Genomic DNA, 23,029 nt, shown 5'->3' on the forward strand with positions numbered 1-23,029 from the left:
TTGTATTTTTTGGGTCCTTGAGTGAGTGTGTTGCAAAAGTTTTTGGAAATTAAACCCCTCAACATTGTTCCATTAAGCTCCGGCTGCCAGTCGTCTCGGTTGCACCTCCGGGTTCCTCTTGTACAGTTCATATGCAAACTCCTCAGTGTGAGCGCGGTCATTACACACGGCTATGAAGTCGATCTCTAACTGGAATGGTCCGTCCGCTTTATCTCCCAGTGTGAAGCCGATCGTGTTCACCTGAAAATCAAAATGTGTTAAAACCAAGGAGGACGTTTGTAAGCTTTAAATATCTTATTTTTAATAGTTGTGCACTCCATTACTGAGGGTAACATTTAAGTAGTCTCCCACAGTCAGGGAAATTTATAACTTGGAAGATTTTCTGAGAGGAAATCCATCATACCTTGTCGAGCCAGAGCGGGTACTGTTCGTCTTGTACTCTGCCTCGGCTTGAGAGGAAGAATTTGGAAAAAGGTATCTGTGAAAGCAAGAGGAAAATAAAGTGAACACTAACATAAGCAACCAGTCATTTCTTAAATTCTGATAATATCCAATAAACAAAGAGGACTGTGTCTCTTTTTTTTTGTGTGTGTCCCACACCTTAACATCCTGCCAGTATGGACCCCCTCGAGTGTACAGGAAGTAGCTGTACATGTCGTCTCTCTGGTGAGAGAAGTAGGTCTCGGCCGATACGTTCACCATCCACGGCCTGCCGTCTCCACGGATACGCAAATACAGAGTGTTGAAGTTTGACCAGTCGAAGTGCTTTTTCCTGTCGAAAGAAGCCTGAAAACAGAGTCAGTGTGTCACAGTCAGCAACCGGAGCATGATCGTGCCCAGAGTTTCACTAGAACCACTAAAATCACATGCAGTTAATTCCATTACAAGCAGGACAGGAAACGTCCAGTTCATCTGTCATTCCACATCTCATCTCCAGCAGCTTCTATTCCATCAACAAATTCTACATTTCCCTATTACCATTGGCATAGTGTAGTTTTATTGTTTAAAAGGATTTTTGTAATTAATGATAAAATGATTAAATCTAGTGTTATTCGCATAAATTCTTTAAGATCTTTCATCAATTTGTTTAATTTAAAATAGAACTTATTCAAGTATGAATATAAAATATAACAAAATAGGAATACAGGAAAAGTAATTCAATGTTTCATGCAGATCATCCTCCTGCGTCTCAGCTAAAGGGAAATGTTGAACAGATCACTACCCTGTAACGCTTTTATCTCTGAGGAGTGATGAGGACTGAATAAAGGGTGCAGGCACCAACCAGAGGCTGTTTGGAGCGCATGGTGCAGTATCCACTGTAGCGTGTCTCTCCATCCCGGGGTGCGACTGAGCACAGGGAGCCGTACAGCATGCAGGTGGAGTTATTCCTCCCGAGCTTCACGTATGCCTCGCTCCGCCCGCCGATCTCCCGGTCCGAGGTGACCGTCCACTGACTGAGTGATTCGGGGCCACGGAACTCCCACAGAACGCGTGTCTGCTCCAGCATGTGCACCTCCAATGGCCGGCCCTCAGGTCCCGACCAGCGCTCCATGAACTCGGCCTTCAGGAGCCCGAAGTGCTTCTTTACTCCCTCCACACCTTTTGCAAAGTCGAAACGGATCTTCTGCCAGGGCCATCGCGTGTCCGGAGCCTGGCCTGGTCTGCGGTAGTCCCGCTCATACACAGTCCTGATGCTGAGAGAGACAGGACCCACAAAGTGTGGCTGAAAGAGATGCCTCTGGAATACGGAGGAGGTTTTCAGCAGGGCCATCACCTCTGATTTCACAGCATTTAAAGGTCTTCTGAAAAGGAGAGAAAAACAAAGCATCATGGGACCCAGTTTTTAAAGTGCATTGATGATCCTGGATTACATTTCTGCGTCACAATTCGATCCCTATTCTTCCCTCCACACTGTAAACTCTATTAGGGCTATTCTGTAACCTCCAGGGTAGAAGATTTAGACACTAGCAGCAGTGAAAGATGATATTTAATTAGCTTACTAGTTATTCCAAAGCAGGAATATTCAACCTTATCCACGAGATTTTAAACTGATTAGCATTATATCACTTTAATCAGTTCTCCAGTCTGGCTGTACTGGGAGCCTGCAGCCACAGCAGCCTTTCCGATCAGACAGAAAACCCTTATACTAAAACACACAAACAGCAAAACATCGCAATGACTTACAAGAAATGACAGCAAGCAGATAAAGCGAGACTGGGCTTTACAAACGATGACAGTGCAAATTAAAAAGCTAATTATTTTTTAATAAGAATAACTTTTAAGAAACATTCTGACATTCATGCTGCTGTGAGCCGCCATTGCGGTGCGTCGCTTAAATATGTCCGTACGGAAACATCAAAGTGACGGCCATGTGAAGTGCCGAAGCTCGAGCCACAATTAGTATCGCAAAAAAAAATTAGTAGACTTTCTTTTTCTTTTTAAAGCTAATTTAGGAACTGTAATGAAATGTAACTATTGAACGATACAGGTTAGCTTAATAAACAGTCATTTGTTATTTTGTTTAGAAGTGTACTGCTCGCGCTGATCTACTTTAATGTTTAAATTGACCTTATTTAAGTTAAAGACTGCGAAGAAAGAAAAATAAAACTAGCAGAAATTCATCTGGAATTGGAAGACAGGTTTATACATCATTATATATTCACACGTTTTTTTATACACTAACAGAATATTTATAACAAATATTTATATTTTACATTTATTACAAATATTTGTTTTCTTTGTTTATATTGTTTCATTATTTATATGCGGTAGTTATCTTGATAGCAATATAAAAATGAAAATGATCATATTTACTAACTAAATAATGTTCAACAGTTTTTACTAAGTAAATTAAAAGGAAATAATAATAATAATAATAATAATAATAATAATAATAATAATAATGAAATAATAAATATTATAATAAGAAGAAATCGTTTAAATATATCGGCTTTTGAGTTTAATAATTAAATGAAAACTTCTAATCAGTTAGGAAAATAATAATTGAATGAATTTTACCGTGTTGATCAGTGACGTCACTGCCCTCGCTGAGGGATGGAAAAAAAATAAACAAAACACGTAACGCGCATGTGCGCTCCTGTTTTCACTAGTGCGCATGCGTTGTGGACCTCTCTAGCGCCGCCGTTTGTGTTCGTGTCCAATAAGCACGAGCGCAGCCACCGAGGGTAGCCTTCGAAGCTAACCATGGTGAACGTAAAAAAACGGAAAGGTCGGGTCGTCATTGATTCCGATTCGGAAGACAGCGCCAGCGATGACAATTTGGACCAGGTAAATAAAGAGATCTTTCTCCTTATGCTTAAACACTACAAATGGTGTGGGGGTATTTGGGGTTTGCTTGGGTAACATTAGCACGGACGTCCATGCTAGTAAGTAACTGCGCTATTTAAAAAAAAAAAAAAAAACCTACCCGTAATGCGTCTAGTGTTCTTTGGTGGGCTCTTACGTCACAATACGAGCCACCCAGTGATTGGATGGGTCAATACAGAGTTGTGAAGTTCGAGCAAATTGTAGTTCAGAAGGCGGGAAACTGTCCGCCAATCACAATAAAGTGGGCGGGTTTCCTGTGAAAACAAGTGGGAAATATATTTATATATAACGCAGGTGAAAAGAGCGCTAGCTAGCTAGTTGCTGAAAGAGCCTGTGGGCCGGGCAACCATTATTAAAAGTTATTATATGAAAGCAATATGAGCGCATGGCTTTGTGTTGCTCATCTGTTCTGCTTCACACCAAAGCACAATACACGTGTTTAAAAGGTTTTAACCCAGTCCTGCTTGTAGATATGCGATGTTAGCTAGCATGCATGCTAATTAGCGTGCTAGTGCCTTAGCGAGTCCCGTGCGTTTGTTTTGATTAGCCACGACGCCGAGTTTATTTTACATACATTGCCAGCTTTGAGCGATCAGAAGCGCGTGGTTCTGTTTACAGTAAAAGAAGATGGTTTATGTTGAGGCTTCAAAAGTAAACACACCCCGGGGCTGAAGCAGATTTCCACTCATTATTTCTGTCCACTCTGTAGTGACCTGCAGATAAATAACTTCTGTAAGTCGCTCAGCTGAGTGAGCTCTTCACCCTGAGAGATCTGTTTATTTCTCCAGTGAAAGGGAGAACTAAAGCCAGAGCAAATCCCTGTGTTGTCTGAGCTAATTTTATCCTTGTGCTGGTGGATGACGATGATGATGATGATGATGGAGCTTAGCCGCTGAGATATATCCGTCTCATCAGGGCAGGATGATCCTCCTGACCATAAACACTCGCACGTGTTTACCCCGGTCATTCAGCTCGGGGTTTCCACTATACTCATTAAACCCTGACTCCAACACCGAAGTGCCCTAGGTTACAGAACAGACATCTCACAGGTTACTGGATAACACTAGTAGGATGTCAGGGTGCCTGTAGTTTTGCTTTTCTGTTTGTCAGAGTGAAATTGATTCTTTGGGTTTGGATTTATGCTGCTACATACACAGACCAGGCATAACATTATGACCACCTGCCTGATATTGTGTCGGTCCTCCTTTTTGCTGCCCAAACAGCCCTGACCTGTCCTGCACTGTGTATTCTGACGCCTTTCTATCAGAACCAGCATTAACTTCTTCAGCAATTTGAGCAACAGTAGCTCGTCTGTTGGATCGGATCACACGGGCCAGCCTTCGCTCCCCACGTGCATCAGTGAGCATTGACTGCCCATGACACTGTCGCAGGTTCACCACTGTTCCTTCCTCGGACCACTTTTGATAGATACTGACCACTGCAGACTGGGAACACCTCCACAAGAGCTGCAGTTTTGGAGATGCTCTGATCCAGTGGTCTATCTGCCATCACAATTTGGCCCTTCGTCAAACTCAAAGCTCAAATCCTTACGCTTGTCCATTTTTCCTGCTTCTAACATCAACTTTGACAAAATGTTCACTTGCTGCCTAATATATCCCACCCACTAACAGGTGCCATGATGAGGAGATCATCAGTCTTATTCACTTCACCTCTCACTGTTCAGAATGTAAACACACGCAATGTTTGATTCAATTCCTAAAGTTGATGTGATTCAGAGTCACTGAATCGGTATCTCACATTCTTGAAGAACCACACTGAGAGGAGAACGATCGGCCGGTATCTATCTATCTATCTATCTATCTATCTATCTATCTATCTATCTATCTATCTATCTATCTATCTATCTATCTATCTATCTATCTATCTATCTATCTATCATGAGAATGAAGTGTCCGAGTCAATTCAATCATTTGGATTCAAGATTTCTGTCTCAAGCACAAGGGTTCGAATTGAAACATCCAACCATTCTCACTCCTCCTTGAACCTGCTGCCTTCATGCTGCTTTTCATCCCTTTTTTTCTTCTTGATGTCAAAAAACATTGCGAACCAAATTACGGAGTCGAAAACAGCATGGAATTTGATTAGACAGGGTCAGAAGGTTTCATGGCACCCAAACAAAGTTTAAGGAGGTCCTGAGGGCCTTTTTAAACACATCACACTTCCTGTGCCACGGATCCTCCACCAGCAGGACAGTCGGTGCTGAAGAGATGCATGGGGTAAACTTAACCATTATGTTGACTGGCTGCTGAAGTTCACGCGCTCTGACTTTTATGGAAATGAAGTGCTACGTTCAAAACTGTGGATTTCAGCGCATGCGTGTTGTACAAGGATTGTAGGATGCAAGAAGCAGAGGCTTGGTGTTAGGAGCCGAGCGTAAAATGTGTGTGTGTCTGTGTGTGTGGTTGAACTCTTGTGAGAGCGGTGAGGTGTGAACCGGCTCGTGCGAGCTGGAGTTAAAACCGTGAAGCGACTCGATGCGAGTTATTTGGAGTCGAGGGAAGTGGGTTAACGCTGGAGTTCGGCTGAGGTTGTTTCCGTGTGACAGCCAATAAGGTGCCGTCTTGTCAATGTGTTTTTGACTTCTGAGACACAGCCCTTTCCTAATTCTGCACATTTTCTGGACTTTCAGATTTGCCCTAGACTTTTGCCGGTGTTGTGATTTGTAGAGCAAAGTGACATATCATTTAAAACACAAACTGATGCATAGATTTATTTTCCAGGAGCTGCTGAGTTTGGCCAAGAGAAAGCGCGTGGACTCGGAAGAACCGGAGGAACCCGTCAGCAAACCTGCAGCATCTACAGACTCGGAGACGTCCGACAGCGACGATGAAGTACTTCACCACGTTTTCCTTCTGCTAATCCACCTGCTGATCTCGGAGATTGTGTTTGCATGTGATTTTTTTTTATTTATTTTTTTTGTGTGTATAGTGGACTGTTGGAGGCACCAAAACCAAGAAAAAGGCGAAGCCCGGTAAAGGGGCGGAGAAGAAGAACCCCACAAAAAAGAAAGTGAACAAAGCTGCTTCGTCAGGGAGCTCGGATGGAGACAGCTCAGCTGAGAGCTCCGCCCCCGAGGAAGGTGAGGGGGCAAAAATCATTCAGAAAACATGGAGGCATTTTTTGTGTCTCTGACCGTTAATACTCTGTGTTGTTTACGGAAGCACTGTTGTCGAAATGACATCTGAGATCTCACTGACCATCACACAGGCGAGGTGTCCGACTCGGAGAGCAACAGCTCCTCCTCCAGCTCGGATTCCGACTCGTCCTCAGAGGACGAAGTGTTCCGGGACGGATATGGAGACGATCTGATGGGAGACGAGGAGGACCGGGCGCGGCTGGAGCAGATGACGGAGAAGGAGAGAGAGCAGGAGCTTTTCAACCGTATTGAGAAGAGAGAGGTGCTCAAACGCAGGTGAGGAGAACACACATACACTTACATATAAAGGCTATCTATAGTTACTCTTTCAGCTTTCTGGTTACAGACATGAGGGGTCCAGTAGCCCTCCACAGGGTGGAGTTGGACCTGGTCTGACTCCTCCTACATGTGCCCAGGGGGTGCAGTGTGTTTCAGGCTGGATAAGTGTGTTAATGTGTTGTGGTTTAGGGGTCAGCCTTACAGGAGGAGTTGGATCAGAGCCAGCTCCACCCCTTGCGCTTTTAGTTCTTCAGCAAGTATACCAAATTGTAGGCAGGATAAATTCCCAATATGGCCGCCTCCATAACCTATCACCAATGCTTAACAGTGAATATACTACAGCTTTAGCGTACTCCTTAGTGCACTAGTGTGCAGAATTGGATGTTATACTCAGTCTGACATGCGTTACATCCGGATAACTCGTCACTCTAAACCTCCCCTGTGTTTCGCTCAGGTTCGAAATCAAGCAGAAATTAAAGACCGAAAAGAAGAAGGTTAAAGAGGAGAAAAAGAAGAAGAAGCAAGAGGAAGAGCAGGAGAAGAAAAAGCAGTCTCAGGTTACAGACACTCAGGTGGTGAGTGGACCAGTGTCTTGGCTTCTTGCAGAAATCGTACTTTTTGAAGAGAGACTTAAAAAAAGAAAAGAAAAAGGTCTATAGATGTACGATAATGAAATAACGCTGTCCTGCCTGTCTGTGACCTGCTTTTAGGTGATGTCTCATAATAAAGAGAGGAGGTCGAAGAGAGACGAGAAGCTGGACAAGAAGTCGCAGGCCATGGAGGAGTTGAAAGCCGAGCGGGAGAAGAAGAAGAACAGAACAGGTCTGTTATCTTATTTATTTCTCGTAAACGACACGATGTTCTCGACACTGAATCCAGCTGTCTGTTTGGATTTTGTCCGTTTGATCCGTTTTCTCAGTCATAAAAATTTGACCCTTACCCTTTCAGCCGAACTTCTGACCAAACGACAGCCGCTGAAGGCCAGTGACGTTTACTCCGACGATGAGGAGGAGGAGGAGGAAGACGACGACAAGTCCTCTGTGAAGAGCGACCGCAGCTCGAGGTTGTCGTCTTCCGATGAAGAAGAGGAGTGAGTCTCTGCTCTGATTTTCATGATCGGGGTTAAAAGTTCCTGGTTCTATGAAAAGCCCTCACACATAATGTATGTTATACACCAGCTCCTTTTCTCTCCTCCTCCTCAGGAAAGAGGTCACGCCCCCTAAATCTCAGCCCGTGTCGTTGCCGGAGGAACTGAACCGCATCCGTCTGTCGCGGCACAAGCTGGAGCGCTGGTGTCACATGCCCTTCTTCGCTAAAACCGTCACCGGCTGCTTCGTACGCATCGGCATCGGCAACTGCAGCAGTAAACCCGTCTACAGGGTACGAGCCACTTCCTGTTTCAGCACAACTGATTTATTTCCAATCTGTTTCTTTATCAGCTAATAATGTTGAGATTAAACTGACCGTTAACAAACAATATTAAACTGAATTGAGGTAAGTATGTTTTAGCTCACCTGCATGTTCTTTAGCTCCTTTCTGGATTGATGGTGTTTTCTTGCTGCTTGTTACCAGGTGGCTGAGATTGTGGACGTGGTGGAAACGGCGAAAGTCTATCAGCTCGGCTCAACACGGACAAACAAGGGGCTGCAGTTACGGTAAGATGACCGTTAGCGTTAATGCTTGTGTTTTACGGGTTAATATCATACATTTGTCTACTGTCATCAGATTGAGACTTTTTGATTAATGTGCATTTATTTATTTATTTATTTATTTTCTGAAGACATGGCAACGACACCCGAGTGTTTCGGCTCGAGTTTGTGTCCAATCAGGAATTTACAGAGAGTGAGTTTATGAAATGGAAGGAAGCGGTGAGTATGTTTTGTGATCTATTAGTTACTGTATAGACATCTCATAAATTATAAATGCTTTATTAATGAATTTCTTTTTAATCTCTCCAATCTCCAATCTTTTCAGATGCACGGTGCAGGAATGCAGATTCCCACCCTGGACGAAATCGCTAAAAAAGAGCAGTCCATCAAAGAAGCAGTCAACTACAAATTCAACGACAAAGACATCGAGGATGTGAGTCACTGTTGTTGTTTTTTCCCCCTTACACTGGCCTTTAAAGTGATTCTGTACTATTTCTGATTGTATTATTATTATTAACCTAAACAAGCTTTCAGTCATGATGATAGATAAGACGAATCCATAGCTCTCATATACACTACATTGGCAAAAGTTTTGGGACACCCCTCCATATCATTCAATTCAGTGGGTGGGCTCGGCCCCTTGCTTCCAGTGAAAGGAACTCTTAATGTTTCAGCATACCAAGACATTTTGGACAATTTCATGCTCCCAATTTTGTGGGAACAGTTTGGGGATGACTCCTTCCTGTTCCAACATGACTGCACACCAGTGGACAAAGCAAGGTCCATAAAGACATGGATGAGTGAGTTTGGTGTGAAGGAACTTGACTGACCTGCACAGAGTCCTGACCTCAACCTGATAGAACACCTTTGGGATGAATTAGAGCGGAGACTGTGAGCCAGACTCTGTTCAGGCCAGTCAAGTTCCTCCACACCAAACTCACTTATTCATGTCTTTATGGACCTTGCTTTGGTCACTGGTGTGCAGTCATGTTGGAACAAGAAGGAGTCATCCCCAAACTGTTCCCACAAAGTTGGGAGCATGAAATTGTCCAAAATGTCTTGGTATGAAGCTGAAGCATTAAGACTTCCTTTCACTGGAACTAAGGGACCGAGTTGAACCCCTGAAAAACAACACCTGAATTTGGCCGTATAGCGTAGATTAAGATTAAGAAACATGGATTAAACTTTTTCATTGTTGTTGTTGTACATAAACAGTCCTATTTGTTCTTCCTCAGAATGCATGTGTACAAAATGGTAGATACGCAATAAGAAAAAAAACAAAAACATTATATACATTTTGTGTGATTTACAGATTGTGAAAGAGAAGGACCGTTTCCGGAAGGCACCTCCCAACTACGCCATGAAGAAAACACAACTCCTGAAAGAAAAGGTGACTGATCGCTTATATCAGTAGTTTAACGTGTACTGAGTGTGTAAAAGACTTCATTGTGTGTGTGTGTGTGTGTGTGTGTGTGTGTGTGTGTGTGTGTTAGGCGATGGCGGAGGAGAGCGGTGACGGTGATAAGGTGAAGATGTTGCAAGATCAGTTGAACGAGCTGGAGGAGAGAGCAGAAGCATTAGACAGACAGAGAACTAAAAACATTTCTGCCATCAGGTAAACACACACACACACACACATCACAAGCTGAGAGTCAGGGTGTGTTTCTGTAACCTCATTGTTCTTGTTTCTCAGTTACATCAACCAGAGGAACCGCAGCTGGAACATCGTGGAGTCTGAGAAAGCGTTAGTGGTACGTACTGTCTGCCTGAGTGCTGCCTGTCTTCTCACAGAAAATTCCAGAAGCATCACTGTGGTTTTCTTTCCTCAGGCTGAAGGTCAGAACTCCAAAAACCAGCAGATGGACCCTTTCACCAGACGGCAGTGCAAACCCACTATGGTGTCCAATGTAAGCCTTCATCTGTCTTTTTATATCCTTTTATCCAATCACCAGAGAACTAGGCGTGTCCTGATGGAACAATACGGAAGGAATAAAACACTCATTGTAGAAAATCAACCTCGGACAGGTGTGTCCAGCAGTGAGGATCTCCTTCTGAGTCCATTTCTTCTCCTTTTCTCTGGTTTCCAGGCCCGAGACCCGTCAGTCCACGCTGCTATTCTCGCTCATCTTAATCAGAAATACGGTTCCGGCTCCGGCCAAGACAACTCGCAGCAGGTGAACAAACAGGTGAGCCGAGAAGGAGGTCATCTCTTCATGAAATGACACGTCCTCAGCTTTGACACGGAGTGACCAGGAAGTGTTTTCTCCTGTCCAAAACTAGATAAAAACATTAATGTAATAAAGTGTTCTTGGTGGATTCAGACATTCAGAAGCAGCCTGTTTTCAGCTGCATTATATTAAATCCTTTAGAATCAGCACCTGAAGTGTGTGTGCGTGCGTGTGTGTAAAGCAGGGTCCAGCGAACCAGAGGGATAAAGTCACAAAAACCACCAGCGACCTCTCAGAGGACCTGTTCAAAGTTCACGACTTCGATGTCAAAATCGATCTGCAGGTCCCCAGTGCTGGTGAGTGTGTGTGTGTGTGTCCCTATGTGTGTGACTGTGTCCCTGCGTGAGTTTGTGTGTGTCCCTGTGTGTGTGTGTGTGTGTGTGTGTGTCCCTGCGTGAGTGTGTCCCCCTGCATGAGTGTGTCCCTATGTGTGTGCATTACATTGTGTGTATGTATGTCTTGATATTTCCTGTTTAATAGTCTGAGGTAAAATGGAGAGTCCAGATACGTCCTCACTCTCTGTGTGTGTGTGTGTGTGTGTGTGTGTGTGTGTGTGTGTGTGTGTGTGTGTGTGTGTGTGTGTGTGTGTGTGTTGCAGAGACAAAGTCCCTGTCAGTGAGCTCCAACTCACTGCCGGTGAAGGACGGGGCTCCTCGCCGTTCCCTCAACCTCGAAGACTACAAAAAGAGACGAGGCCTCATCTGACACTCCCTCCTGTCTTCCACCAGCTTCCCTTCCATCAAACCCCTGCATGTGTTAGTGATCTGCACCAGGGAGCCCCAGGCTGTCCTCTCTCTCACTCGCTCACTCCTTGTCCCGTGTGTGTGTGTGTGTGTGTGTGTGTATGAGAGAGAGAGTGAGAGTAGAGAGAGTTTTGGAGAGTGAATGCAAGCTTGTACACATGTAAACCTGTGTGTCTGTGTGAAAATGAGCGAGTGTGCATGACTGTAGTGTGAGACGTCCATCCTTTACGAGACTACAAACTCCTTGTGCCGTTTGTGTGCACAAGTCTTCTAAAAATGAAATTAAATGCGAAAATCCCGTGAAATGTGGCGGCTTTTTTTTTTGTTTCTTTCTTTGTTTTGCTTTTGTTTTTTGGGCTTTCCCCCCTCCCCTTCATACCCGTACTTTATAAGAAAGAAATCATCCACTGGTTAATTTATACACGACTTCCTGCCGTTCTGTGTCGACTTTCTTTCCCTTTTTTTATGTCAGTATGTTCATCCTAATCCTGACACTGCTCTTTAACTGTAAGACAGGAATGTGTGGGGGATTTTTATCAACCGTTTTTCTTCCACCTGAAACTTTTTAATCCGACTGTGTGTGTGTGTGTGTGAGATTGTGTGTACACAATTTTTCTTTTGGATTAGGTTTCAATCCTGGTGTTTTACTGAGAACAAAAATAAGAGACTATTAATGACGTCACTCCTGTAATGGACAAAACCTCTTCACTTGTATAAAGTTACCTTTCCTCAATGGACTATATTTTTGTCCTTTCTTTCCCCCCCCCCCCCCCCCCTTGTATTTCGGCGATCTTCTTTCCAGAACTGATTGATATGTGACTTATTATTGGTTATTAATTATGTCTTCTGGTCAGTTCTTGTATTCATGTGGCATGCTTTGTAAATAAGATTTGGCCATTTGGGATGAGTGCGCAAACAATAAAGAAGCACTGTTTCGTACTGGTTGTCCACGTGCTGGTTTCTTTTTGTTCCTGACCTGTTAAAATAAAAAAAAATACTTATTTTATTTTTTTACATTTTGGATTATTGACTAGAGATTTGTTTCATGAAGGGAAATTATTTATTTATTTATTTTACATTTTCAATATATTTTAGCTTATATGCCCCAGCTAATCCATAAAGATTGACTGATTGATTGATTTTATTTATTTATTTGTTTCTCTCTCTTCAATATACGGCACTTTTTTCTTTCGGGCATCATTAAGAACAGCCTGGTTCTGGGGCGTTATTTTTTCCCTTTTTTTTTTTTTTTATTCAGGCATATCCGAGGGCGCTCTGTTTTGGGGGCTTTTCAGTTCCTGGTCCACGTCAAGCAGGCTTCGCGATTATGATGATAGCACGGGAAGGGAAATAGTTTAAACAGCGACTGGATTGGAATTATTCACCCTCCAGAAGATGCCGGTGGACGTTTTACGTTCTGGACTTTGATACAGAAAAGGTATCGCGTTTAACGGAGATGAAATGAATGTTATTTTGTCTAATGTTTTTTTTTTTTTTTTAAAGCTCCGATCATCAGTGCTAAGCCTGGTGTATATTTTCCGCAAGCATATACGGGTAAATCCCGCCCCCTCGTTCACGATTGGATAGCGCTCTCCCTGATCCTTTCTGTGATTAGACAGTTCAGTTTTCTAGTTGATGGAGTGCGCGTCAGTACGGAACGTGAACCAATAACACAGTAGGGGGGCGTGGTTTGTCGGAATACGGGTAGGGGAAAAAGTGAGCTAGGCTAAGCCGTAGTTAACTGAATGCCTGCCGTCTTGTCAAATAAGTTTATTTTAATTTTTGTGCATTCATTAAAAATGTAAACATTCCTTTTATAAAGTGTATGATACTGTCAAGAAAAAATTTGATGGAAAAAGTTACCATTTTGCGCCGTTTAATTAACCTTGTATGGGCAACAACAATGTATGGCACCTTTCAGGATAAATATTACACTCAGAAATATTACACATTTTCACTCAAACTCCAGGAGAATAACATCTTGCCTTCCACTAACCGAATTAAAATACGCCGCGAAAGTGTTATAATTGATCTAAAAAGCATATGAAAATAATGGTTAATAAACTTCTTTGTATTCTGTTACTGTTATATTTGCCCATTTTGATAAAGGGTGCCAATATTTTCAGAGCCAATAAAATATGAATTTGCTTTCAGACCCCAAGATGTCTTGGTTTGTTGATTTGGCTGGCCGGGCTGAGGATTTCCTGAACAAAGTGGACCAGGGGGCTGCCAGCGCCCTGACCAAACACTCGAGCCACGGTTTGTCCTCAGCATCGTTCAACCCTCTGGAGCCGGATGTAACTCCGCCCAGTGCTTTGTACGTGCCCCATCAAAGCTACACGGGCCATGAGACGCACGGCTTCATCTCTGCTGCTGCCGATAACATTAAGAAATCCAAAGCCACTGTGTTAGCAGGCACAGCTAATGTGACCAGCACAACTCTTGTGGGTTCAGCTGTTAGCGGCAGCAGTGGCAGCAGTGGTGGTGCGGTCAAAGCCTCGTCCAACTTTGTCAGGCCCAGGCGATCCGAAGTGGACGATGATTTGCTCTTCGACTTCCTGAACAGCTCAGATCCACCACAGAGCGACAGGACGGAGGTGAGGAGAGACACTGCGGTCCTGAAGAGCAGTTTGGTTGAAGGATCGGCTCAGGGGCAGGTGACCGTCCCATCTGCCCCGGCTACTCCTCCTTCTACACGGGCTCTGTCCCGAAACTCCAGCCTCAGTTCCCTTACTGCAAGCACACACAGCGCCAAGACAGAGAACGACGTCCCTCGAGACGGAAGCCAAGGTACTAATTTAGCAAATTGTGAGTCAGAGAGATGACTTGTATTTAATTTAAAATGTCCTTGAAATAAAACATGTTTCAGAGCTTCAGATCTCTTTCTCTGTCTCTCTCTCTGTCTCTCTCTCTGTCTCTCTCTCTCTCTCAAGGTGACATGCCGGACAGCTCAGATTCAGGTCTGGCAGCAGCAGCAGATGTTCAGACAGTGGTGGAGTCGAGCTCGGCTCAGGAGGAACAGCTCAGTCAGGTGGTGTCTGGTTTGCGTTTGGAGAACCAGCTCCTGCGCAGCGAAGTGTCCTCACTCAACCAGGAGATGGCCTCGCTCGTCCAGAGAGCCAAGGACACGCAGGAGGGTGCGAGGGCTTGCGCTTATTTATATCATTCATAGCCACTTTAATACAGAATATAAAGATACATATAGAATGGTTACATCTGAATGGAGGTGTGGCCTGTGTGTCAGTCCCTATAAAGAGGGTGTGGCCTCTAGGTGTCTCCTAGTAAAGAAGGTGTGGCTTGTGTGTCAGTCTCTATAAAGGAGGTGTGGCCTATAGTTCTCTCCTAGTGAAGAAGGTGTGGCTTGTGTGTCAGTCTCTATAAAAGAGGCATGGCCTCACCAGCCTGATTTTTTTTTTATATTAAAAGTGGCCTGTTTATGAATAAATCATACTGAAATTAACCTCTAGCTTCTTGATAAATGTCTTTTATGAAGAAAATTCATTGATCACAAGATTTAATCTCTCCTTCTGGGGATGGTAATCTGTTAATATGGTACAAGAAAAAAAAAAATCAGAAGCTTACTCTAAGAAAGTTGAATGTTTTATAACACAGTAATAAGCAGATATTTGTCATGTGTTCTGATGTTGTTGTTTTTTTAGAGAATTAGAGTTTTAGTCTGTTTGGTGTTTGTTGTGTTTCTATGTTTAACCTTCTCCGTGTCTCTACAGAGCTGAACCAGGCTCGATCTCGTTCTGAGAAGTGGAATGCAGAGCAGAGTCGCTCGGACCGTGCAACCAGGGAGCTGAGGGCACAGGTTGATGACCTCACCCAGGCTCTGACGGCCAAGGACTCTCAGCTGGCCGTGCTCAGGGTGCGACTGGACGAGGCAGATCAGTTACTGAAGGCCAGGAGCTCGGCACTGGAGGAGGCTCAGAGCGAGAGGACCAGGTATCTCACAGTCAGAGACAGTTACTCCTCCCCTGCTCTGTTTATTCATCTTGTTCTTGAACTGATTTAGTTTGTCTTTAGGTGTCCATCATATGTATCTGTACAACCTTTGTGCTTGTGAATGAGGATGTTTGTAATGACAGGATCCTGCAGGACCACAGTGAGGGGAACAGTCTGCAATCTCAAGCTCTGCACACGCTGCAGGAGCGACTCCGAGAGGCTGAGGCGGCTCTGAACAGAGAGCAGGACAACTACAGACAGATGCAGGTCAGTAACACGCTTCATGCGACTAACATGTCATCAGCATGTTCCAGTAATCCTGTTTTAAGCAAGAGCTCTTTTATCCAACTTAAAATACGAGCTCATGTTGCACTGTTTACGTCTCAACAAATGAACTCTGCTTTGTTGTTTTTGTACTAGAGCGAGTTTGCGACTCGGCTGGCGAGGACAGAGGCGGAGCGACAGACGATGGCCGAGTCGTTGAAGGGTGCAGAGCGCAGAGCGACAGAAGAGAGACAAAAAGCCGAGGAGCTCCAGCAGCAGGTCAAAACCGCTCGAGCTGCAGCTGATTATGCCAAACAGGAGCTGCAGGACTACAAGAACAAAGCCTCACGCATCCTCCAGGTCCCACAGCTCCACTACTACACCTCATGCCTGTCAGGGTTATTAGTGAATTACATTAATAATTACTTTCTGACACGGGAAAGAAAAAAAATGAACTTTGAGGCTGGAGAAATAACTCCACTCCTTCACACCACCCCGTCTTCATCTTTAGTACATTCCAGGGAACTTATTAATGGGAGATGGTTTTCTTTCTATTGGTTTACTTTTCAAAATTTGTTAAAAACGGTGCAGACTGAAACCCGACTTTTTTGCTTTATCATTTTGTTCCCAGTCCAAAGAGAAGCTGATCAGCAGTCTGAAGGAGGGCTCGGCTTTAGAGGCGCTGGACGCCGGAGGAACGGCTGAAGTGGAGCTGGAGGAGTTACGGCATGAGAAGGAGCTCCAGAAGGAGGAGATCCAGAAACTCCAGGCTCAGATACAGAGTTTACGTTTAGAAATACAGGTTCATACAGTGCTAGAACATTAGACACTTTACAAACACTTCCTGTCTGCACATTTCTTCAAGTTAGTCAGGAGGAGGAATATATTTATCAACATTTTTGGTCTGGTCTCTGTGTTTATTAATGTCTAGAAATTGAACTTGACATCAGCCTGGTTAGTTAGCATTAATTAGCTTGCTGTTTTAACTTAATATGCTTAAAAATTGCAAACACTTAAATATTTCCTTTACAGCTTCAATTCTTTTTTACATTTTCTATTTAAGGAGTGCCGTTTAAGGCGTTACCATGGTTACATTTAGCTAGCTAACACAAGTAGCCAGTGAAGCAGCATTAGCGCTATTCAACTAACTCACATTTAGTGCTGGTTACCAGTGTTTTTTCTTCTCAAAAACAGTCAGACATTTGTAATATTGAATTAATAAACATTTTTAAGTTAATTTATTCAATAAACAAAATTAGGACATGTTTTCTGTGCCTAGCTTAGTAGCATTCGTTTGCTAATTAAGAAAAGGCTAGTTCAAAATCAACCAGAGTTAGTAGATTAAACAGCCAAATCTTTTAGGGAAATGCTGCCTATTGAAATATTACTCAAATAATTCGAACATGATTCAGTCTACACACATAATTTTACACTTCCACACTGAAAATAAAAACATGAACTTTTCCTGAATCTTCTGTGCTTGATAAATATGTAGAAACTAACCAGAAAACTAATCAAGGGCTTCTGTTTCATGCATCATGGACAGGTTACATGAGTTGTGTGTCCACACACTTGTTATACACCGATTTTATCATCAAAGCCGTGGGTTTTTTGTCGTCCACAGGAGCTGGAGAACCAGTCTGTGGTGGAGGCCGAGAGCTGGAGAGAGCAGCAGCTGGAGCAACAGGAGCAAAACTCCCAACTGAGCCGACAGAAACAAGAGGTGGAGGCTGAATTGGAGCGCTGCAAGCAGGTACGCCGGGTGTCTTTGTGAATATAAACAGCACGAGAACGTACTTCAGCCGATCAGATTGTGCGGTTAGAACCAGCCGATGTATAAATTGTATGAAAGATTTGTCCGTGTGTGACAGGAGCTGCATTATGTGGAGGAGGAACATCATCGCACTAAGAGCACTCTGCAGAGTCGCATCAAAGACAGAGAGGACGAGATACAGAAACTCAGGAATCAGGTGGGATATGTCTCTCTCTCTCTCTTTCTCTCACTCTCGCACACACACACACACACACAATCACACACACACAAACACACACACATTCTTGCATCCTGTATATACATCTCTTACATCTCTCTCTCTCTCTCACACACACACAATCACACACACACAAACACACACACATTCTTGCATCCTGTATATACATCTCTTACATCTCTCTCTCTCTCTTTTCTCTCTCTTTCGGCAGCTGACCAATAAAGCTCTGAGCAGCAGCAGCCAGGCAGAGCTGGAAGGCCGTCTGCATCAGCTCACTGAGACCCTGATCCAGAAACAGACCATGTTGGAGGCTCTGGGCACGGAGAAGAATTCGCTCGTCTTCCAGCTGGAGCGTCTCGAGCAGCAGCTGAAGAGCGTGCAGGGAGGCCAGAGTGGTGGCTCACACATCAACATGGCCGCCATGGAGGGAGCAGGTCAGCGAGCGCAAACGCGCCATGAATTAGAGATATTCACATCATTCAGTTTCCTAACAGACAGAACACACAATGCCTCGGTTTTGAACACATCTATTTGTCTGTTTATTTCTTTTTTCCTAGCAGACTATTTCAATATCTGCATTCATGTCTTCTCTGATTGGTTTAATTCAGGTACAATACCTCAGGATCTAATAGTGTTACTCGTGATCCTTATTGTTTAATGTTGTGTAAAGGTGCGAGGCAAAGAAACACACCCTTGCTGTTCAGCGATCAGGACGGCTCAGAGACAGGTGTGTATGGGAAAGTGCGCAAGGCAGCCAGCACCATAGATCGCTTCAGGTAAGAGTACATACACTCTCCCAGTCATGAACAATTTACAATACAGTCAAAGTTGCTGGAATCAGTTTACACGAATCGGCACGATTCATTTTTGCATGAAATCAACTTGCATGAATCATATTGTATGAATCAGTTAGTGAACCGAATAGTGTGAATGAACTTAAATTGAATCAGTTTGTGTGAAATTACTTGTATGAATCAATTAGTGTAAATCAGTTTGTGTGAATCAAACAATGTGATTCAAAGTGTGTCAATCACATTTTGTGATTCTTGTCCCCAGCATCCGGTTAGGGATCTTTCTTAGACGCTACCCCATGGCCAGAGTCTTTGTAATTGTTTATATGGTGAGTAAAGTTGTAAAGCAGGCACTCCTGCTGCATCTTTGAACATTTTAGGATCAGTGTGATTTTAGTTGATGTGTCTGTGTGCGTTTGTAGGCACTACTGCACCTCTGGGTGATGATCGTGCTGCTGACATACACACCTGAGATGCATCCACAGTCTCATCCTGATGGCAGATAGAAGACTTTATTATGTATATGAAATCTTTATCAGATGCTCTACGTGTATAGAAATAAAGCTATAATATCTGTGAGCACCCAGGCGACAGCAAACTTGCATTCTGATTGAACTGGGTTTTTTTTTTTTCCTTTCTCATTCCTTTATGTCCCTCTCCGTTTTTTTGTCCTCCATCTTCCACTTAGTTTGTTTCTTTCATTTTGAAACGAATCACCTTGCAGCGTGGAAACAGAATTGAGTGACGTATTTAAAGACATGGTTCTTATTTAATTTTTCCTTGTGGAAGATTTGCTTTCAGTTTTTACTCATGGTTACTTTTGGTACAACATGACTGTAATTCTTCACTTTACTTTCTTTTAATAAACATTAAAACACTAAGAGAGAGAGAAATCTGTCCAATTTCTTTAACCTGCATAAATCAGACTAATAAAATATGATTTCATTGAAAAAAATGAATTTAAAAATCAGAGACCTAATTATATTTGCAATGCTTTTATATTTGTATACTGTAATTTCCCAGGTTTATGTGTCTGGGTTGTGAGTTATTTATTCACTGTTGTGACAGTGAGCTTGCGATTTGGCTTTAGACAGCGCAGTCAGACAATCAGAAGGGTTTTCTTCTGTCCAGCCACCAGATATCATAAAGAAATCCATACTCCATACTGACCAATTGGCAAATCTTTGGGCTTCCTTATTTATTGAATAAATAAGAAATAACAATTATTAATTATAATAATTAAATGTTGTATCTGCCTCTCAGTTATAGTAACGGGAATGTTTGATGCTGCAGCATCCAAAGACATTCTATACAACTGTGTGCCTCTAACATATGGCTGTGATGTTCAGGGGTACATTACATACATACACATATATATCTTTTATAAAAGCAACCTATTTAATTAATTAATTAATTAATGACTTATTTGCTGTATGTGTACAGTAAACATTCATGTTGTGGTGGTGGACTAATGATCGGAAGATTGTGAGTTCGAACCCCAGGACCAACAAGCTGCCACTGTTGGACCCCTGAGCAAGGCCCTTAACGCTCAGTTGTACTGTTTTGCAAAATCTTTTTATTGGAAACATATAAAAGTCACATAATGATTGACATTACAGAATCCCATTTTGATTTTTACATGAAAAAGGAAAATAATTACAACAATAAAAACACTAATAATAATAACAACAATAATAATAATAACAATGATCAGACAATAATAAATAAATAAAATAAAATAAAGAGAAAAAACAAACAACCCATATGACTCAGGTGACATTGTGAGTTAGAGCATCTGTCACAGATGTCCTCAACATCTGGCTAAATTTGAGACAGTCTATATTTTGAAAATGTACCCTGTAAATGACCTTAAACTGGATAAGTGCAAGCCGAGCACATGAGACTTTACCTAAACCACTCACCACACTATCTCACCACTTGTCCCCAAGCTGAAGTCCCAGTTCCCCCTCCCAAGCAGCCTTTGTTTTGGAGGTAGGGTGATCACAAAAATCCAGAATATGTTTATAGATCTCAGAAACAGCACCTTTTTGTTGTGATTTAAAAGTAAGCAAACTTTCCCACTGTTGGAGAGGAGGAGATAAGGGAAAGGCAGGAAAACATTTTTGGATGAAATGCCTAACTTGAAAAAATCTAGAGAGGTGGTTGGCGGGTAGCCCATACAATGACGATAAATTATTAGAAATTAGAAAAACAGTTAAAAAATCCTTCAGAGTATAAGTCAACAGTGTATACCTTTGCTATACCACATTGAAAAAAAAGAATCCAGACAAGAAGGAGGAAAAAGATGGTTGTTACATAATGGACCTAAAGGAGAAGCATTTACAAACTCGAAACGTTTCCAAAGAAATTTCAATTGGAAGAGAAGAATATATAAGAGCAGATATAGAGGATGAGGAAGAACATGACTGGGCTTCTAACTTACACCATGCTAAATTACTGTGAAGGAAAAAATTATTTGATCCCCTGCTGATTTTGTGTTTGCCCACTGACAAAGAAATAATCAGTCTGTAATTTTAATGGTAGGTTTATCTGAACAGTGAGAGACAGAACAACAAAAAAATCCAGAAAAACACGTTTCAAAAAAGTTCTACATTGATTTGCATTTTATTGAGTGAAATAAGTATTTGACCCCTTTGCAAAACATGACTTAGTACTTGGTGGCAAACCCTTGTTGGCAATCGCAGACGTCAGACATTTCTTGTAGTTGGCCACCAGGTTTGCACACATCTCACATCTCAAGGAATTTGGGCCCACTCCTCTTTGCAGATCCTCTCCAAGTCATTAAGGTTTTGTGGCTGACCCTTCAGCTCCCTCCACAGATTTTCTATGGGATTAAGGTCTGGAGACTGGCTAGGCCACTACAGGACCTTAATGTGCTTCTTTCTGAACCACTCCTTTGTTGCCTTGGCCGTGTGTTTGGGTCATTGTCAGGCTGGAATATCCATCCACGACCCATTTTCAATGCCCTGGCTGAGGGAAGGAGGTTCTCGCTCAAGATTTGATGGTACATGGCCCCGTCCATCATCCCTTTGATGCGGTGTGGTTGTCCTGTCCCCTTAGCAGAAAAACACCCCCAAAGCATAATGTTTCCACCTCCATGTTTGACGTGGGGGCGGTGTTCTTGGAGTCATAGGCAGCATTCCTCCTCCTCCAAACATGATGAGTTGAGTTGAGATTGAGAGCTGGATTTTGGTCTCATTTGACCACAACACTTTCACCCAGTTCTCCTCTGAATCATTCAGATGTTCACTGGCAAACTTCAGATGGTCCTGTACATGTGCTTTCTTTAGCAGGGGGACCTTGCGGGCGCTACTGGATTTCAGTCTTTCACGGTGTAGTGTGTTACCAATTGTTTTCTTGGTGAAAAGCTGCCTTGAGATCATTGACAAAATCCTCCAGTGTAATTCTGGGCTGATTCCTCGCCGTTCTCATGATCATTGAAACTCCATGAGGTGAGATCTTGCATGGAGCCCCAGACGGAGGAAGACTGTTGAAGAACTGTTGTCACCTTCTCACCAAGCTGCTTGGCGATGGTCTTGTAGCTCATTCCAGCCTTGTGTAGGTCTACAATCTTGTCCCTGACATCCATGGACAGCTCTTTGGTCTTGGCCATGATGGAGAGTTTGGAATCTGATTGATTGCTTCCTTCTGTGGACAGGTGTCTTTCATACAGTTAATGAGCTGAGATTAAGAGCACTCCCCGAGAGTGCTCCTACTGTAATCTCAGCTCCTTACCTGTATAAAAGACACCTGGGAGCCAGAAATCTTTCTGACTGATAGGGGATCAAATACTTATTTCACTCATTAAAATGCAAATCAATGTAGAACTTTTCTGAAATGCGTTTTTCTGGATTTTTTTTGTTGTTATTCTGCCTCTCACTGTTCAAATACACCTACCATTAAAATTACAGACTGATCATTTCTTTGTCATTGGGCAAACGTACAAAATCAGCAGGGGATCAAATAATTTTTTCCTTCACTGTAGGTGACTCAACCCAGCACCGAATCTTATGAATGTGAGCTGCCCATTAATAAAACTGAAAATTTGGTAGCGCCAGACCACCGCTGGACTTACATCTCTGAAGTAATGATTTACGCACCCTGGGAGATCCACCAGACCAAACAAAAGAATTAATCATTTTATCTAATGAATCAAAGAAGTGCTTAGGTAAGAACAACTGGATTGTTAGAAATAAAAAGAGGAATTTAGGCAGAACATTCACTTTAATAGCATTAATCTTCCCAATCAGAGACAAAGACAGACTATTCCATCTCTGAAGATCAGACTTTTAGTTTTAGTTATAAGTGGAGTAACATTTGCAGAAAAAAGACCTGAGAATGTACGTGTCACATTAATACCAAGGTACCTAAATCCAGCAGGAGTGATTTTGAAGGGCATGTCCAGGTGATTAAGTTGCAAAGCATTTGTGTTGATTGGATAACATTCACTCTTCTGAAAATTTTATTTATATCCGCTCAGTTGTATTTAAAAAAAAAAGAGAGAGATAAATTGTAAATCGCGTCTGCCTGAAATGTGGAGAAAAAAAGCGGTGTTTACTTCCGGCATCAGCTTGACGTCACTGCTCCCTGACGGGTTTTATTGGTGCGTCGAGTTTCCCATGATGCTCCGC

The 23,029-nt window shown here is 42.8% G+C and overlaps 3 protein-coding genes across 4 annotated transcripts; 2 read left to right on the forward strand and 1 right to left on the reverse strand.

Moving 5' to 3' along the window:
- Positions 1-71: 71 nt before the first annotated feature.
- Positions 72-2,328, reverse strand: ndufaf1 (NADH:ubiquinone oxidoreductase complex assembly factor 1). The gene is made up of 5 exons (XM_058386669.1): positions 2,185-2,328; positions 1,283-1,802; positions 601-786; positions 404-478; positions 72-240 (listed from the first exon to the last, which is right to left on the reverse strand). Exons 2-5 carry the CDS (start codon positions 1,769-1,771, stop codon positions 73-75), a joined length of 918 nt encoding a protein of 305 aa, XP_058242652.1. The 5' UTR covers positions 1,772-1,802; positions 2,185-2,328; the 3' UTR covers position 72.
- Positions 2,329-3,130: 802 nt separating this feature from the next.
- Positions 3,131-12,303, forward strand: rtf1 (RTF1 homolog, Paf1/RNA polymerase II complex component). 2 transcript variants are annotated; one of them, XM_058386540.1, is made up of 18 exons: positions 3,131-3,288; positions 6,069-6,179; positions 6,277-6,427; positions 6,556-6,760; positions 7,218-7,338; positions 7,474-7,585; positions 7,712-7,853; positions 7,966-8,143; positions 8,336-8,418; positions 8,544-8,631; positions 8,738-8,845; positions 9,725-9,802; positions 9,906-10,027; positions 10,106-10,163; positions 10,242-10,319; positions 10,500-10,598; positions 10,825-10,936; positions 11,239-12,303. In XM_058386540.1, exons 1-18 carry the CDS (start codon positions 3,205-3,207, stop codon positions 11,343-11,345), a joined length of 2,037 nt encoding a protein of 678 aa, XP_058242523.1. In that variant the 5' UTR covers positions 3,131-3,204; the 3' UTR covers positions 11,346-12,303. The 2 variants fall into 2 exon arrangements, with proteins under 2 accessions (XP_058242523.1, XP_058242522.1); XM_058386539.1 differs by having other exon boundaries at positions 10,822-10,936; positions 11,239-12,302.
- Positions 12,304-12,661: 358 nt separating this feature from the next.
- golga5 (golgin A5) lies at positions 12,662-19,258 on the forward strand. Its single transcript, XM_058386473.1, has 13 exons — positions 12,662-12,821; positions 13,538-14,173; positions 14,317-14,520; positions 15,112-15,331; positions 15,475-15,598; positions 15,752-15,955; positions 16,227-16,397; positions 17,220-17,348; positions 17,467-17,565; positions 17,798-18,020; positions 18,257-18,362; positions 18,643-18,706; positions 18,800-19,258. Exons 2-13 carry the CDS (start codon positions 13,546-13,548, stop codon positions 18,881-18,883), a joined length of 2,256 nt encoding a protein of 751 aa, XP_058242456.1. The 5' UTR covers positions 12,662-12,821; positions 13,538-13,545; the 3' UTR covers positions 18,884-19,258.
- The last annotated feature ends 3,771 nt before the right edge of the window (positions 19,259-23,029 follow it).

The sequence above is a fragment of the Hemibagrus wyckioides genome, linkage group LG03, assembly GCF_019097595.1.
Source record: "Hemibagrus wyckioides isolate EC202008001 linkage group LG03, SWU_Hwy_1.0, whole genome shotgun sequence".
NCBI lineage: Eukaryota > Metazoa > Chordata > Actinopteri > Siluriformes > Bagridae > Hemibagrus > Hemibagrus wyckioides.